This window comes from Mesoplodon mirus (genome assembly GCF_964341445.2).
Source record: "Mesoplodon mirus genome assembly, chromosome: 5".
NCBI classification, from domain to species: domain Eukaryota; kingdom Metazoa; phylum Chordata; class Mammalia; order Artiodactyla; family Ziphiidae; genus Mesoplodon; species Mesoplodon mirus.
Window position 1 is genome coordinate 57,495,097 of NC_138980.1, and position 14,320 is coordinate 57,509,416.

Here is a 14,320-nt window from a genome sequence, read left to right on the forward strand (position 1 = left end):
ACTTTCACCCACAGGACTCAGTCTTTTCTCTCAGAAGTACAGAGAACAATCATAACCACTGACATTCATCAAGTGCTTACTATGTGCTGGACATTTACTGAGCACTGTGTTGTATCTCATTTATATTATCACCCCATTTTACAGATGAAGAAACTGAGGCCGAGGGAGGCAAAATAATTTGGCCAAGGCCTGACCTCAAATAAGTGCCAGGATCTGAACTCAAGCAGTCTGATATCAGAGCCCACGGTCTTGAACTCTCAGAAATTCTGCTTGTCTTGTCCCTGTGGCAGCTCCACAGAGGTCTACAGCCCATGGGCTGGCCTCCCTGGATCTATTTCTTCAAGTCTGAATCCCCACCCCAACCCCCTTGCTGTTTCTCCTTGTGCCATTTCTCAGGAGGAACTTGGTCAGTTCCTCCTGACCAAGGTCTGGGACAGACAATGCAAAGAGTACAAACCCAAGTCCATCTGACCTCCTGTGACCTGTCCCACTTTGACACCCTGGACAGCCTCAGCCTGAAGCCTCCGGAAGCACCATTTTAGCTGCATTCCCCTCAGGAGGCTGTATTTTTCCTGTCCATCCTCAACATTTCTTCTGCCAGAACAACAGGCTCAGTTTTCCCTTCTGATAAATCTGGTCATCCTAAATATGGGGCTCTGAGCAAACAGGAGTGGCCAGCCCCACGCAGCCCTCATTTCGAAATGCAGATTCACTTGGGCTGCTATTTTGGAGGTCTGGTTTCTTTCCCCACACACAGTGTGGTTTTAAAGAAAAGGGAAGGGAACATGGCAGAATATTGGCAGGGGAAAGATGCTGGGAGAGAAGACCCACCTGGGCAGTCTTTGTGTTTCAAAGTTCCCAAAACACGGGTTCTTGGAGAAGCTCTGTGAAAAAGAGGGTCCTCAGTCACATAAAATTGGGAAATACAGTTTTAGCAACCCCTACTTTTGGAGGTAAGCATATTAAAGATTGAAGTTCCGGAGTAAAAAAGCCTAACTAGTTTTGTTTAATTCAGTTTTCCCACTAAAAAATACAGCCTCGTTAAAATCTGGAAAACAATGATGCAGAGTGGAAGTTGCAAACAGGTGCCCGATGGCCTAAAATATTCCTCAGATAGGTTTGATTTGGCCTGTACAGGGCTTCAACTTACTTTAAATTAGTTACTAGCTCTTAACAACTGGAATATTTCTCATAATAATCTGGATTTGGGTGTTCTCGGAAAATCAGAAGATCTGGAAACACCGGTCCACATTCTTGCATGACAACAGTCAGCTGGACACAAGGCTGAGGTCTTTTGCTCCATGCAGCCCCTGCCTTCCTCGGCCAACACAGTGGCCTCTCTGCTTTACTCATTTGTGATACTTGCCTGGCCCAGGAGTTCCCCAACCTTGCTTTCCCTGCTGTGGAGATTTCCTTGGGTGGGTGTTGGCCTGGGCGACCTCTGAGGCCCATTCATCTATTCATCCCTGCAATACGTACTGATCGAGCTTCTGGAGCTTGTGGAGAACGAGATGTATACAACAGCTTCTGTCCTCGGGATTCTAGGGCTGCCAGTCTAAGATTCAAGCTGTCAATTGAAGAATGAGGAGGGGGAGGGGTTGGGGAGAGAGGTAAGCCCCCGGCAAGGCCAGAATCTATTTCTGGTGCTTGCCAAAGTCGGTGCTTGCCAAAGTCGTCCCTACTCTCCATTGCTGTCTCTACTGCCACTCAGCCAGCCGCTGTTAGCCCCAACAGGGAAGAAGCCACCAACTCTCTCGTGATTTAGACGAGTTCCCGGCCATCTCAGGGCCTCAGTTTCACCAGCTGTAGAATGACTGGCTTGGCATAGAAAATTATGCGCCTCCCTTCCAGGACTGGCACTCAGAGAAGCTAAGACTCCATGATCGAGGAATGTCCGACCGGGCCATTCCAGAGCTGTTTCATCGAATTCCGAGCAGCCCCCTCCCTCCTTTCCCCAGTCTGGGCCAGGGCGGAGGCTGGAGCCAGAGGGCCCAGCCGTCCTGGGCTTCCCGCCCGGGGGCGGAGCCGCCGCTGGACGCCCCGCCCCTCTACCTGGGGCTCGGCCCCGGCAGATGTTACAACTTTTTCGCATTCTTTCCCGCGGTGTCCCCCACAGACCCGCCCAGCCCGTGCTTCCTCCCCTTTCCTCGCTGGGGTCCTGCCCACCACCCTACGGAGCCGACAGTTCTCGGGTCTCCGGGCGGGGCGAGAGGCTGGGCCAGGGGCTGGAGGGTCGGGAGGAAGAGAAAGGGAAAGCAGAGGCGAGAGAAATTAGGAGACGGGAGAAATCGAGGGCTAGAAGGAAGAGGGGAGTCAGAGGATGGTGGAGAGAACTTTTTGGAAGCCGCCACACCAAGTCTCAGGCTGGCCTGGCTGAACTGGGGGAGAGGGAGCACGGGCGGCGCAGAGCTGGCGCTCAGGCAGCAGGAGACAGCTCAGCGCGGGCCTGACCTCCCCAGAGCGCCCCGCTGCGGCCGCGCAGGTCCGGCCTCATAGTCCAGCCAGTCCCGGACTGGCCGCTGGGCCTCCCCTGGGGACGCTGAGCGCTCTCGCGGAGTCCGGGCGGGCTGGCCGGAGGGCGTGCGGGCCGTGCGCCCTGGGCGCGCGAGGCGGTGAGGCCCTGGGAGCCCTGCGCGCCGGGACGCACGGGCCGGCATGGCGATGCACGCCCTCACCGGCTTCTCTCTGGTCAGCCTGCTCAGCTTCGGCTACCTTTCCTGGGACTGGGCCAAGCCGAGCCTAGTGGCTGACGCGCCCGCGGAGGCCGGCGAGCAGCCCTTGGCTGCTCCACGCCAGCCTCCCCACATCATCTTCATCCTCACCGACGACCAGGGCTACCACGATGTGGGCTACCATGGCTCAGATATCGAAACCCCTACGTTGGACCGGCTGGCAGCCGAGGGTGTCAAGTTGGAGAATTATTATATCCAGCCCATCTGCACGCCTTCGCGGAGCCAACTTCTCACGGGCAGGTAGGCATGGCCCAAGCCACTGATGCTGGTGGTTCAAGCCCCAGATAAACCCAACTGTAGGTTTCACTTGTACTGACATTACCCCCACTGGGAAGCTCGGGCTCACAGCCAGTTCTGTCCCCAGTTGGCTGTGATCCTTAGTAAGTCCTTTGCCCTTTATGGGCCTCAGTTTCCCTACTGTACGCTGAATGGGTTGGATCATCTTTGGGGTCTTCTCCCTCTGATGTTCTAGGACATTCAAACTCCACACCACGTGAAGGAGACATCTGGTCATCTCTTTGTTAGAGGGACATGGCAGCCTCTGACACTTAGCTTTGAGTGCTGCTTCTATTTACACACCCTGAGACTCTGAGCAAATCACTTAACTCCTCCAAGCCTCAGTTTTCTTGTCCATAAAATGGGGTGAACAGTTTTAAATCTTGAAAAGGAGTGGTGAGGATGAAACCAGTTGCATATAGCCTGCTTGGCTATCAATAAATGGCAGCCTCTATGTCACTGGAGGGATTAGGGTCCCCAAATTGTTTGATGACAACATTGGGAGGAAGCCAAGGAGTTGATAGGTGGAGGAGAAAGACACACACAGGATGCAATGACCTGTGTAGCCTTAGGCTAGTCACTTCATTTCTCAAAGCTTCTGTTTTTTCATCTGCAAAATCCTCCCAAGTTGGCTGGGGGCCCCAAGGAGACGTGCTGCTTTCTCCATAAGGAGTTGTCCACAGGCAAGGTGGTAGGATTACAGGATTAAAAGAGCAGGGAAACAGGAGGCGTGTGTGTGTGTGTGTGTGTGTGTGTGTGTGTGTGTGTAGAAGGCAAAACGCTGGCCACTTAGGAGAAAATCCTTTGGCACGGCTGAAGCTAATCCTTGGATGGGGCATGCTTTCTCCCAAGTTCTACCCAAAAGCCACTAGTGTGATCTCAGAAACCAGAGCAATAGTCTCCCTGTTTCCTGGATGGGAGAAGCTGAGGCACAGAATCAGGCAGGGCCAAACTCGATGCCTGTGCCAAACTTCGGGGTCTGTAGGAGAGAGGACTGAGAGGCCAGGTGCTTTAGAGGGGCCCTGGAGCTGGGAGTCAAAAGGGATGCCTTTTATTTCTTCCATCTGCTGCTCAGCATTGAGCTCTAGGAACTGGGAAAGAGAACAGGAAAGAGGAAGGGACACCAGTGTTAAGTGTTGAGGGATGGGGGCTGATGGTAAAGACCAAGTGTTGACCAACCTCCAGAAGAGGGAGGAGGAATCTGCATTCCTGAGAGCTGTGCACATGTTTGCATTTCTCTCCGAGAGATGACTTTTGGTTTAAGCAGGGGAATGAACAGCATGCAGGGCAGCGTTCCAGCCCCCCCACAGCACTTCCCCCCCACACCCCCGCATCTGCAAAGTTAGCTGAGCGTGGCTGGGCAGCGTCTGCCCTCCGCCCCCTGCAGCTGGCTCCATCTGACTGATGCTGACTACTCTCATTAATGTTTGTTAGTGCGTCCAGTTGTGTTTGGTAAAGCCGGAGAGAGACAGTTTCCTGCATTACTCACTTGCAGACAGGCTGCGGTGACTTAGCTGGCCCACCCACTTTATGAACCAGTGTTCCATGGCGCCCAGCCCCTATGAAGAGAGGCTCGCTGTGACTCAGGGGCCTAGGGTACTTCCTGTATCAAATCTAATCGTTCATTAGCTTGACTGAGGTCTGCAGAGGCTACGTCACTGAGAGATTTTGAGCATGAGTCGCAGAGACCTGAGCTCAAGGCTCAGCTCCACTGCTTGCCAGCTGTCTGAACTTGGGCCCGTTGCTGCACTTTTGGGAGTCTCAGTTTTGTCACCTGTAGAATGGAGCTAATTGCAGTCTTCACTGTAGGTTTCTTATGCAAAGTAAGTGAAATAGTGTGTGCGGCATATAGTGTTAAAAATGGCAGTAGTGGGACTTCCCTGGTGGTGCAGTGGTTAAGAATCCGCCTGCCAGTGCAGGGCACATGGGTTCGAGCCCTGGTCTGGGAAGATTCCACAACTAAGCCCATGCACCACAACTACTGCACCTGCGCTTTAGAGCCCGCGAGCCACAACTACTGAGCCCGTGTGCCACAACTACTGAGGCCCTCCCACCTAGAGCCCGTGCTCCACAACAAGAGAAGCCACTGTAATGAGAAGCCTGCGCACCTCAACGAAGAGTAGCCCCTGCTCGCCATAACTAGAGAAAGCCCATGTGCAGCAACGAAGACCCAACGCAGCCATAAACAAACAAACAAACAAACAAACAAACAAATAAATAAATGGCAGTAGTAGCTAATGATAGCTAACAACCAAAACAGCTTTTTTTTTTTTTGCGGTCACTTTTGGAGAGGGACACAATTCAGCTCACCCCAGCAGTGAAGCAGTGGGGCCAACAGGCTCCAACTCTTTTTTTTTTAAAATTTATTTTATTATTTTATTTTTTGGCTGCGTTGGGTCTTCGTTGCTGTGCGCGGGCTTTCTCTGGTTGCAGCGACTGAGGGCTACTCTTTGTTGCAGTGCGCGGGCTTCTCATTGCAGTGGCTTCTCTTGTTGCGGAGCACAAGCTCTAGGTGCAGGGGCTTCAGTAGTTGTGGCGTGGGGTCTTCAGTAGTTGTGGCTCGCGGGCTCTAGAGCACAGGCTCAGTAGTTGTGGTGCACGGGCTTCATTGCCCCGCGGCATGTGGGATCTTCCTGGACCAGAGCTCGAACCCATGTCCCCTGCGTTGGCAGGCAGATTCTTAACCACTGTACCACCAGGGAAGCCCAGCAAAACAGCTTTAAGATAAAGAAACCAAAACAGACAAACCCACCCCAGTGCCTGGCTTAAAGTTGTCGGGAATTTAGGTCTGAGCTTGACTTTGGTGCCCGGGAGTGAGAAAAACGTGTGGGGTTCTAATACACGTGTGAAGTTCCAGGCTTCTTATTTAGTTTGGGACTTGTAAGACTTGAGTAAAGGCAAGACACCCTAAGCAGATCACATGGGTGCCTTGACCACAGAAGGAATGGGATATGAATGAATAAACGAGGAATGCAGAGTTCTGCTAACCATTTGCTCCTGCCTCAGGGTGTTAGCCTGTGTGAGTGACCTGGATCTAGGGGCCACATAAACTTGTGGACAGACCCATGAGAACTGGTCTCATAAAATTTGGGAACTGGAAGGTTTTTAGAGGTGTCCCATTCCAACCAACTCACTCCTACACATGACAGACTGAGGCCTCGGTAGGGGAAAAGAAGTGGCAGCCTAGTTTGCCAGAAGGGGGTCTGTGCTTGAACTCTGATTGGATTTATGTTCAAGTCCTGGCTCTGCTCCTGACCACTGAGTGACCTTGGGCAAGGTCTTTCCCCTCCTCTGGACCTTAGTTTCTTTTTTTTTTTTTCTTTTTGCGGTATGCGGGCCTCTCACTGCTGTGGCCTCTCCCGTTGCGGAGCACAGGCTCCGGATGCGCAGGCCCAGCGGCCATGGCTCACGGGTCCAGCCGCTCTGCGGCATATGGGATCCTCCCAGACCGGGGCACGAACCCGTATCCCCTGCATCGGCAGGCGGACTCTCAACCACTGCGCCACCAGGGAGGCCCCTTAGTTTCTTTTTAACTTGAGGTGAATAAACTAGAAAATGACTTGGGTCCCTTCTGGCTCTAAAATCCTTTGAGCGCCATTCTTCATTCATTCATTTTGTAATTGAGTGTCCTTGAAACATCACCTGAATGCTAGGAATACAAGGATGAGTAAGGGACAGTCTCATTAAATATCATCGGGCCCAAGAGCATGTACAGATGACTGAGTAGAATCCTATGGCCAAGTTGGACCAATGAAGATTGGTACTAAATGCTGTGGGAACCCAGAAGCAAAAGTGACTCGTTCTTTGAGTGAGAAACTGTGAGAAACTTTACAGTGAGGGTAGCATTTGGGCTGGGCATTGAAGAGTGAATAGGAGTTTTCTTGGGAGTGTAAGACTTGCTCTAGGCCCCATGGCAAGTTAGTGGCTTAGAGTATAGGGAGTCTGAAACCTGGAGTCAGACTGCTGGGGATACAAATCCCAACTCCAATTACTAATTGTGTGAATCACGGGACAAATGATTTAATTTACTGAGCCTCAGTTTTCTTATTTGGGAGATGGGAATAATAATAATGATAGGCACCCCCTAGGTTACGGTGAGGATTTAGTGAGATAATTCCTATAAAGGGCTTAGCACAATGCTGAGCATACAGCAAGTGCTTGGTGTCAGCTTTTATTATTGCTGTTGTTATGATTAGCCTGGGTTCAACTCTTAACTCCCCAACTTCCTAGCTGTGTGATACTGCACGGGTGGCTTAACCATTCTGAGGTTTATCCTCCTCATCTGTAAGATGACAATGATACCTGCTTCAGTTGATTTTGAGGATTTCATGAGATAATGCATTTGAAGTGCTTGGCACATTTGATAACACCTACTGGTTACTATTACTTTGCTTACTGGTAGCACTTGGATCAGAGCCTACCTCAGGGTGAGTGTTGGGGCTTGGGTGGCCAGAGCAGTGGTTTCTGGCTCACTGGTGCCTTCTGTGTCCTCCCCTCTTCCCACCAGGTACCAGATCCACACAGGACTGCAGCATTCCATCATCCGCCCTCGGCAGCCCAACTGCCTGCCCCTGGACCAGGTAACACTGCCCCAGAAGCTGCAGGAGCTGGGTTACTCTACCCACATGGTGGGTAAGTGGCACCTGGGCTTCTACCGGAAGGAGTGCCTGCCCACCCGCCGGGGCTTTGACACCTTCCTAGGCTCGCTCACAGGCAACGTGGACTACTACACTTACGACAACTGCGACGGCCCGGGGGTGTGTGGCTTTGACCTGCACGAGGGTGAGAGTGTGGCCTGGGGGCTCAGCGGCCAGTACTCCACTCTGCTCTATGCCCAGCGTGTCAGCCACATCTTAGCCAGCCACAGCCCCCGGCAGCCCCTCTTCCTCTATGTGGCCTTCCAGGCGGTCCACACACCCCTGCAGTCCCCTCGCGAGTACCTGTACCGCTATCGCACCATGGGCAACGTGGCCCGGCGGAAGTATGCGGCCATGGTGACCTGCATGGATGAGGCCGTGCGCAATATCACCTGGGCCCTCAAGCGCTATGGTTTCTACGACAACAGTGTCATCATCTTCTCCAGTGACAATGGTGGCCAGACCTTCTCGGGGGGCAGCAACTGGCCGCTGCGAGGACGCAAGGGCACTTACTGGGAAGGGGGCGTACGGGGCCTGGGCTTCGTCCACAGCCCCCTGCTCAAGCGAAAGCGATGGACAAGCCGGGCACTGGTGCACATCACTGACTGGTACCCGACCCTGGTGAGTCTGGCGGGTGGTACCACCTCGGCGGCCAATGGGCTGGACGGCTATGACGTGTGGTCAGCCATCAGCGAGGGCCGGGCCTCGCCTCGCACGGAGATCCTGCACAACATTGACCCGCTCTACAACCACGCCCGGCATGGCTCCCTGGAGGGTGGCTTCGGCATCTGGAACACTGCTGTGCAGGCCGCCATCCGCGTGGGCGAGTGGAAGCTGCTGACGGGAGACCCGGGCTATGGCGATTGGATCCCACCCCAGACACTGGCTGCCTTCCCCGGTAGCTGGTGGAACCTGGAGCGGATGGCCAGCGCCCGCCAGGCTGTGTGGCTCTTCAACATCAGTGCTGACCCCTACGAACGGGAGGACCTCGCTGGCCAGCGGCCGGATGTGGTCCGAGCCCTGCTGGCCCGCTTGGTGGACTATAATCGCACAGCCATCCCTGTGCGCTACCCGGCTGAGAATCCCCGAGCCCATCCTGACTTTAATGGGGGTGCTTGGGGGCCTTGGGCCAGTGATGAGGAAGAAGATGAAGAAGAGGAGGAAGGCAGGGCTCGAAGCCTTTCCCGAGGGCACCGTAAGAAAAAATGCAAGATTTGCAAGCTGCGATCCTTTTTCCGTAAACTCAACACTAGACTAATGTCCCACCGGATCTGATGGGGGGAGGTGAGGTCCTTCCCCACACAAGCCTGGCCCTGGTCCTCACCAGCGAGGGACCCCAGGTCAAGTCCTCATCTGCAGGGAAATGGAGGGCGTAGAGCCCCTCAGTTGAAGGGTGGGGAACTTGGTTTAGGAGTCGGGAGAGAATAAACGAGACTGGGATCCCTGGGTCCCAGTCACACCTCTCCGTTGACTTGCTCTGTGACCTCGAGTGACCTGCATGAGCTCTCTGGGCCTCACATTCCTCATCTGGAGAATGAGCTCTAATAGCTTTGTCCCTCTGTGGTGTGGACCTAGTGCCTGGGGCTGTGGTGGAGTTCCCATCAACTTTGTCACCTCCTAGCTCACTTAAGGCCTTGTTCTTGAACCCTGGACCTCTGTGGTACTTCTTGGGTGAGGGACCACCTGGAGGCAGCTCCAGGCCTGGACCCGAGCCAAGGCGTGGTGATGTGGCCACTCTCTGAAGGGATTCCCTGAGTGTTGAGGTTGGAGGTGCAGGGACCCGGGGGTGACCTTCCTGGATCTTCATGTGGCCCCGGGCTAGTCCTGGGAACAGACTAGTGGTGGGAGCAGTGGTGGTGAGCTCCTCTTCCTGGGAGGGAAGGGGAGGACTGGGCATGGCTATTAGCTCCTGCAGGATCAAGCTGTGAAAAGAGCCGTGCACCAATAATCAGGACGTCTGGGTTCTCCTCTGACCTTCGGCCCAGTCCTTTTCCCCTGGGCCTCGATTTCCCCACCTGCAATGGGAGTGCTAGCCCCGGCTCTGCCTACCTCACAGGCCTGTAGAGGACTGGCCGAGGTAATGGTTGTAGAGGAATCCGTGAACTTGATTAAAGCGCAGTAACACAGAAGCGAGGGCTGCAGTGCGGTTGCGAGCTCATGTGGGTGTGTGCATGTGCGTCCTGGGCCAGGCGTGAGCTCACTGTTGGTCCAGGGAATGGGAGAGGAGGTGGGCGCCCTGGGCAGGGGCAGAATGTATGGGACGTGGACACAGAGCCACTGTGGGGCCTCGGCAAATCTCAGGCCCGCTCCGGGCCTCGCTGTCCCTGTGTACAGTGGACAAGCTGAGAGCCCTCCCTCTAGGCATCCTGGGCGCCCCTAGGTGTGTGAGTGTTGGGGGACACGGGCTGGGAGGTGGGGAGAAGAGGCATGGGGGTCTTGGGGCTCACTGGCTGTGTAGCGGGCCTCTATCCGCACACTGCGTTCTGCATATCTCCCTTCAGCTTCCAGTCGGTGCAGTGTGTGTAGGCGAAAGCCCTGCTGTGAATTTTGAAAATAGTTATTTTTGTCTCTGGCAAAGGAGGCCTGTTAGGACTCGTCAGCATGTGGATGAGCAGGACGGGTGGGGTGGGTGCGGTGCAGTGAGGGGGCTTCAAGAAGTGGTTACAGGGCTGCATCCCTACTGCAGAGGTTGCTGAGCCCAGGAGGGAGGGGCTGGCCTGGGGCTGCGTGGTGGAGGTGACCATCCATGTCCTGGGGCCCTTCCTCCCAGCCCTGCTCTCTTTACCTCTTATGGCCTCCCCCCAACTGGAACCCTTCTCTGTCTCCAGGATGTTGATGCCTGGGTCATGATGGGGCAGGGGCAGGACCAGCTGGGGCCTCTGGGTTCTGGCCACCCCCAGTTCTTCTGCCTGCTCTGGGGGGAAACTCTGGAGTCCCAGGTCTGGCATTCCCCAGGGATGGGTTATCCATGGTCTGCCCACGACCCAAGATATTCCAGCTCTGCCGGGTCCTTGTCCCAGCTGCGTGGGCTGGCCCCTTCAAGAGTGGCATGAATTCAGGGCTCCCCTGCCGCTCCAGGCTTACACCAGTTGAGTGGAGGCCTCTCCCGTGTCTGCTGAGTTGGCCCTGCCCAAGGCGGCCCAGCCTCCAGCTCCAGCCCTGCTTCTCTTCCTGGGTCTCTGCCTTTTGGGGCCACAAGTTCAGGACCATAAAAGGCCAATTTCTGCTCTTCCCTAGGCACCAAGGCCTACCCCCTGTGGCCAGTCTGACCCCAAACATAGAGAGCCCATCTGGGGCTGGGGGCTAGGGGCTGATGCCTGCTCCCCGTGCCCTGAGAAGGAGGCTTGATCTTATCTTAAACCCAGCCTAGAGCTCATCTGCCTGAGTCCTGCCTAACCCAGAACCCAGCTAACAGCCCAGGAGCCCCACTCAAGCTTCAGCCTGTAACCCCGTCCACAGCCCAGCAGTCCCCAAGCCTGCCTAACTGGGGCACCGGCAGCTGGCCAGGGCCTGGGATTGGTTGCTCAGGATGAGGGGCAACTCAGGGCTCAGGGCATTGTGACGAGAGGCTCAGCCTGCTTGCTGTGGTTCTGCTCTGCCCAGCAATCAGCATGGCCCCCGACCCCCTTCTTCCCACCCCCTCTGGCTCCTGCCTTCCCCCCAGCCAGGGCACCTGGGTCTGGACTCTGTGTCAGGCCCTTGAATGGCATCTCCAGGCAGATGCTTGCACCGCCTATGGTGAGGAGGGTCGGAAGGAAGGGCAGGCCAGAGGCAGCTCTGGCCCCTTAGGGGAGTGGAGCCTGGAGATGCCAGACAGGCCCCCTCTTTCCCCCTTGGCTGGACCAGATGACAGCAGATCTGCCAGCTAGATAGGTTAGAGCCAGGGGCGGCCCTGTCAGAGTCGGACCCTGTCTATGGAGCCCTGGGCAGGGATGACCAGTCCCCTAGGAGCCAGGAGAGAGCCCTAACCTGGCTGGAGGAGCAGGGCTCTGGGCCCCACCCTGGGCCTTGGCACTATTTCCTTTTCTTGGTTGGTGCCTTTGGGTACTTTGGGACCTAGGCAAGTAGGCCTGAGTGCAGGAAAGAGTGGGGCAGGGAGGGGAAGGGAAGGAGCACTGCTGGGGGAGTCAGGCATTCTGGCTTGTCGTCCTGACTGCCCCGGACTTGTGCGACTGCGGGAGGGCAGCTTCCTCTCTCTGGGCCTCAGTCCCCTGTCTGTAAGGGCCCTGGGCCGCCTCAGGGCCCTTCCAGCGTTAGTGGAGTCCAAGGAACACAGGGTAGGGTGCTGAAGTCAAACAAACCTTATATTGGTTAAGTTCCGCCACATCTCTGCAAAACGGGTGATGATTGTACCTCTCTCACGGACATTTGTTACGAGGTATAAATAGTGCAATATGTAAAGCACTTAGCACAGGGCTTGGCTCTAAAGTGGAAAGAACTATTTTTCACGTCCTTGGAGTCAGTGAAGGAACATCTTGTCTTTACATTTCTCAGGAAGGAGTGGAGGCCCCCCTGGGAAAAAGACCTGCCATACACACTGACAGCCAATGGGAGGACTTGAACTTGGGTCCTTGAGCTGCAGGTTGTGCTGTGCAGACATGGGCCCAGTAGCTGTGGTTCTCTGTCCCTTGGCTCCCTGGGTCCCTCTCCCCTGCAAGGAGTGCCACGTATGTGGGACACTTCAGGGGACGGAGCTGCTCCCTGACCCCTGGCTCCTGTCCCTTCTGAGTGCGAGGCTGGCATGACTTACTGCAAGTAACGAACCAAATCACTCTCCACCTAGACCCTCCGCAGATCACTTCTCTCTTGGCCCACTTTCCACCGATTCTGCCCCCATGCTCACTGCCCTTAATGGGACAGGCCTCGTGGGGACCGTGCAGATGGCACGTTTTCTGTGGTGCCTACCCAGGCCCTGCAGGACCCTGAGGCACTTGGGCGTGTGTGTGTGAGCACACGTGGAGGCCGTGCAAGGTGGGATTTGAGTCGGGTGTCACCCCCTGCTGTGGCCCAGGAACTTGGCCCTGGTTCCCATTTGTCCCTCTCCAGCTCCATGGGGTACAGCCTGTGTTCCGGTTCCCTGTCCTAGCGTGTCAGAGCCAAGCTCAGTGCCCTCCAGGGCTCCCGCTCCTGGCCACCAGCAAGTGGCAGGCAGGCCTGCTCTTGAGTACCGCACGCAAGTTGCAGCTGGGGGCACACGTGCTGGCTCTCCTGCTGCCACATCCCTGGGAAGTGGGGAGTCTGGCAGGAACAGTCCCCCTGCTGCAATCAGCAGCTCGTGCTCTCAGCGCCACCGAGGCAGGGCTGGCTCCTTGCTGCCCGCTGCCACCGGGCACAGCTGCCAGCTTCTCGGGCTCAGGGGAGGCAGTGAATTAGCGGTTGTGCCTCCTTGGCAGGGCAACAGTTACAGTCAGGTTGGGGGTGCCTGTCTGAGGCAGTGCCCACACCCCTGGGCTAGGCTCTAGAAGGTTCGGAGGGGTGTGTGTGTGAGTGTGTGTGTGTGTGTGTGTAAGAGAGTTGCCAAGGAGACCTTTTCCTCTTCTCCCTTCTCTTCCTCCCTCTCCGTCCTCTCCAGGCGTCTCGGCACCATCAGGATCCTACAGCCTGGGTCCTGCCCATCCCCCCAGGACCGTGTGCACAGGATCCAGGCCAGCCCCGGGCGGGAGAGAAGGATGACTGAGACTGAGAGAAAGAGAGGAAGGGAGATAGAAACAAGAAAGGGGATGAAAAGGAATAGGAAGAATAGGGACACCTGAGAAGGAAGAGCCCAAGGGAAGGAAAGGAGGGGTGAGGAGAGGGGAGAGGATCAGGCCAGCTCCAAGCCAAGCAGGACTATCACCTCCTTTATTCAGAACATAAGATTCCCATTCATACAGCCTCAGGGCACAGTTGCCTTTTGTCTCTTTTGTTAATTTCTAAAGCACCATTAGGTTGACACCTGACAAGCTGGAGGCCTTGTGACCCCTGCCTTCTAGCCCCAGTCCTTTGTTCTATGGGAATTCTGCAAACCAGGCCAGGGCAAGGTGATGTTCAAACCATGAGCTCAACTCCAGTGGGGACTCAGAGAATGGTACCCAAAGTGCTGGGACTTGAAGATAGTGATGTGTACTTGCATGATTCAGAGAGAGCAGTGTGAAGACGGAGGGACTTTTGAGTCCCTTAATAAGAATAGTTTCCCATCTATTGAGCATTTACAGTGTGTCAGACACTGTGCTCATCTCATTTAATCCTGAGAACAGCCCTGGAGCTAGGGCATGTTTTACTCTATTTTGCAGATTAAGAAATTGAGACACAGGGAAGCTAGGATACCCATCCCAAATCACACAGCCTATAGGTCATGGAGTCACTCTAACCACTGCAGAACACTGCCTCTCCTCTTCTCTGGGCAGTGATGCAAGTGCCCTCAGTGGTGACTGAGGACTGTTCCAGTGCTTTCATGTGTGGTAGCCATCCGCTCCCGGGGACAGGCTAGAGGGTCTGGGACACGGAGGTGGCGGTGCAACCCTTCCTCCAGTTGCGCGCATTCGCCTCTGGCCTCTAGCGGTATTCTGTGCCCTGCCCACCGGCTGTGCAGCCCCCGAGCAAAGGCCTCCCTTCTCTGCCTCTGAATTGCAACGTTGGCAGCAGAAGCAGGAAGCATATTGTGCACAGAAACAAAACTGAGTGGTTTTTCCTTTT

General features: G+C 55.3%; 1 protein-coding gene across 1 annotated transcript; it reads left to right on the forward strand.

The window, feature by feature from the left end:
• Positions 1–2,128: 2,128 nt before the first annotated feature.
• On the forward strand, positions 2,129–9,748 carry ARSI (arylsulfatase family member I). The gene is made up of 2 exons (XM_082620581.1): positions 2,129–2,972; positions 7,516–9,748. The coding sequence occupies exons 1-2, from the start codon at positions 2,656–2,658 to the stop codon at positions 8,918–8,920; spliced, it is 1,722 nt and encodes a 573-aa protein (XP_082476707.1). The 5' UTR covers positions 2,129–2,655; the 3' UTR covers positions 8,921–9,748.
• Positions 9,749–14,320: the final 4,572 nt, after the last annotated feature.

Coding starts and splice junctions, on each gene's coding strand:
- ARSI (XM_082620581.1), top strand. CDS start 2,656: ATGGCGATGCACGCCCTCACCGGCTTCTCTCTGGTCAGCCTGCTCAGC. Junction 2,973..7,515: donor AGCCAACTTCTCACGGGCAG/GTAGGCATGGCC, acceptor TCTTCCCACCAG/GTACCAGATCCACACAGGAC.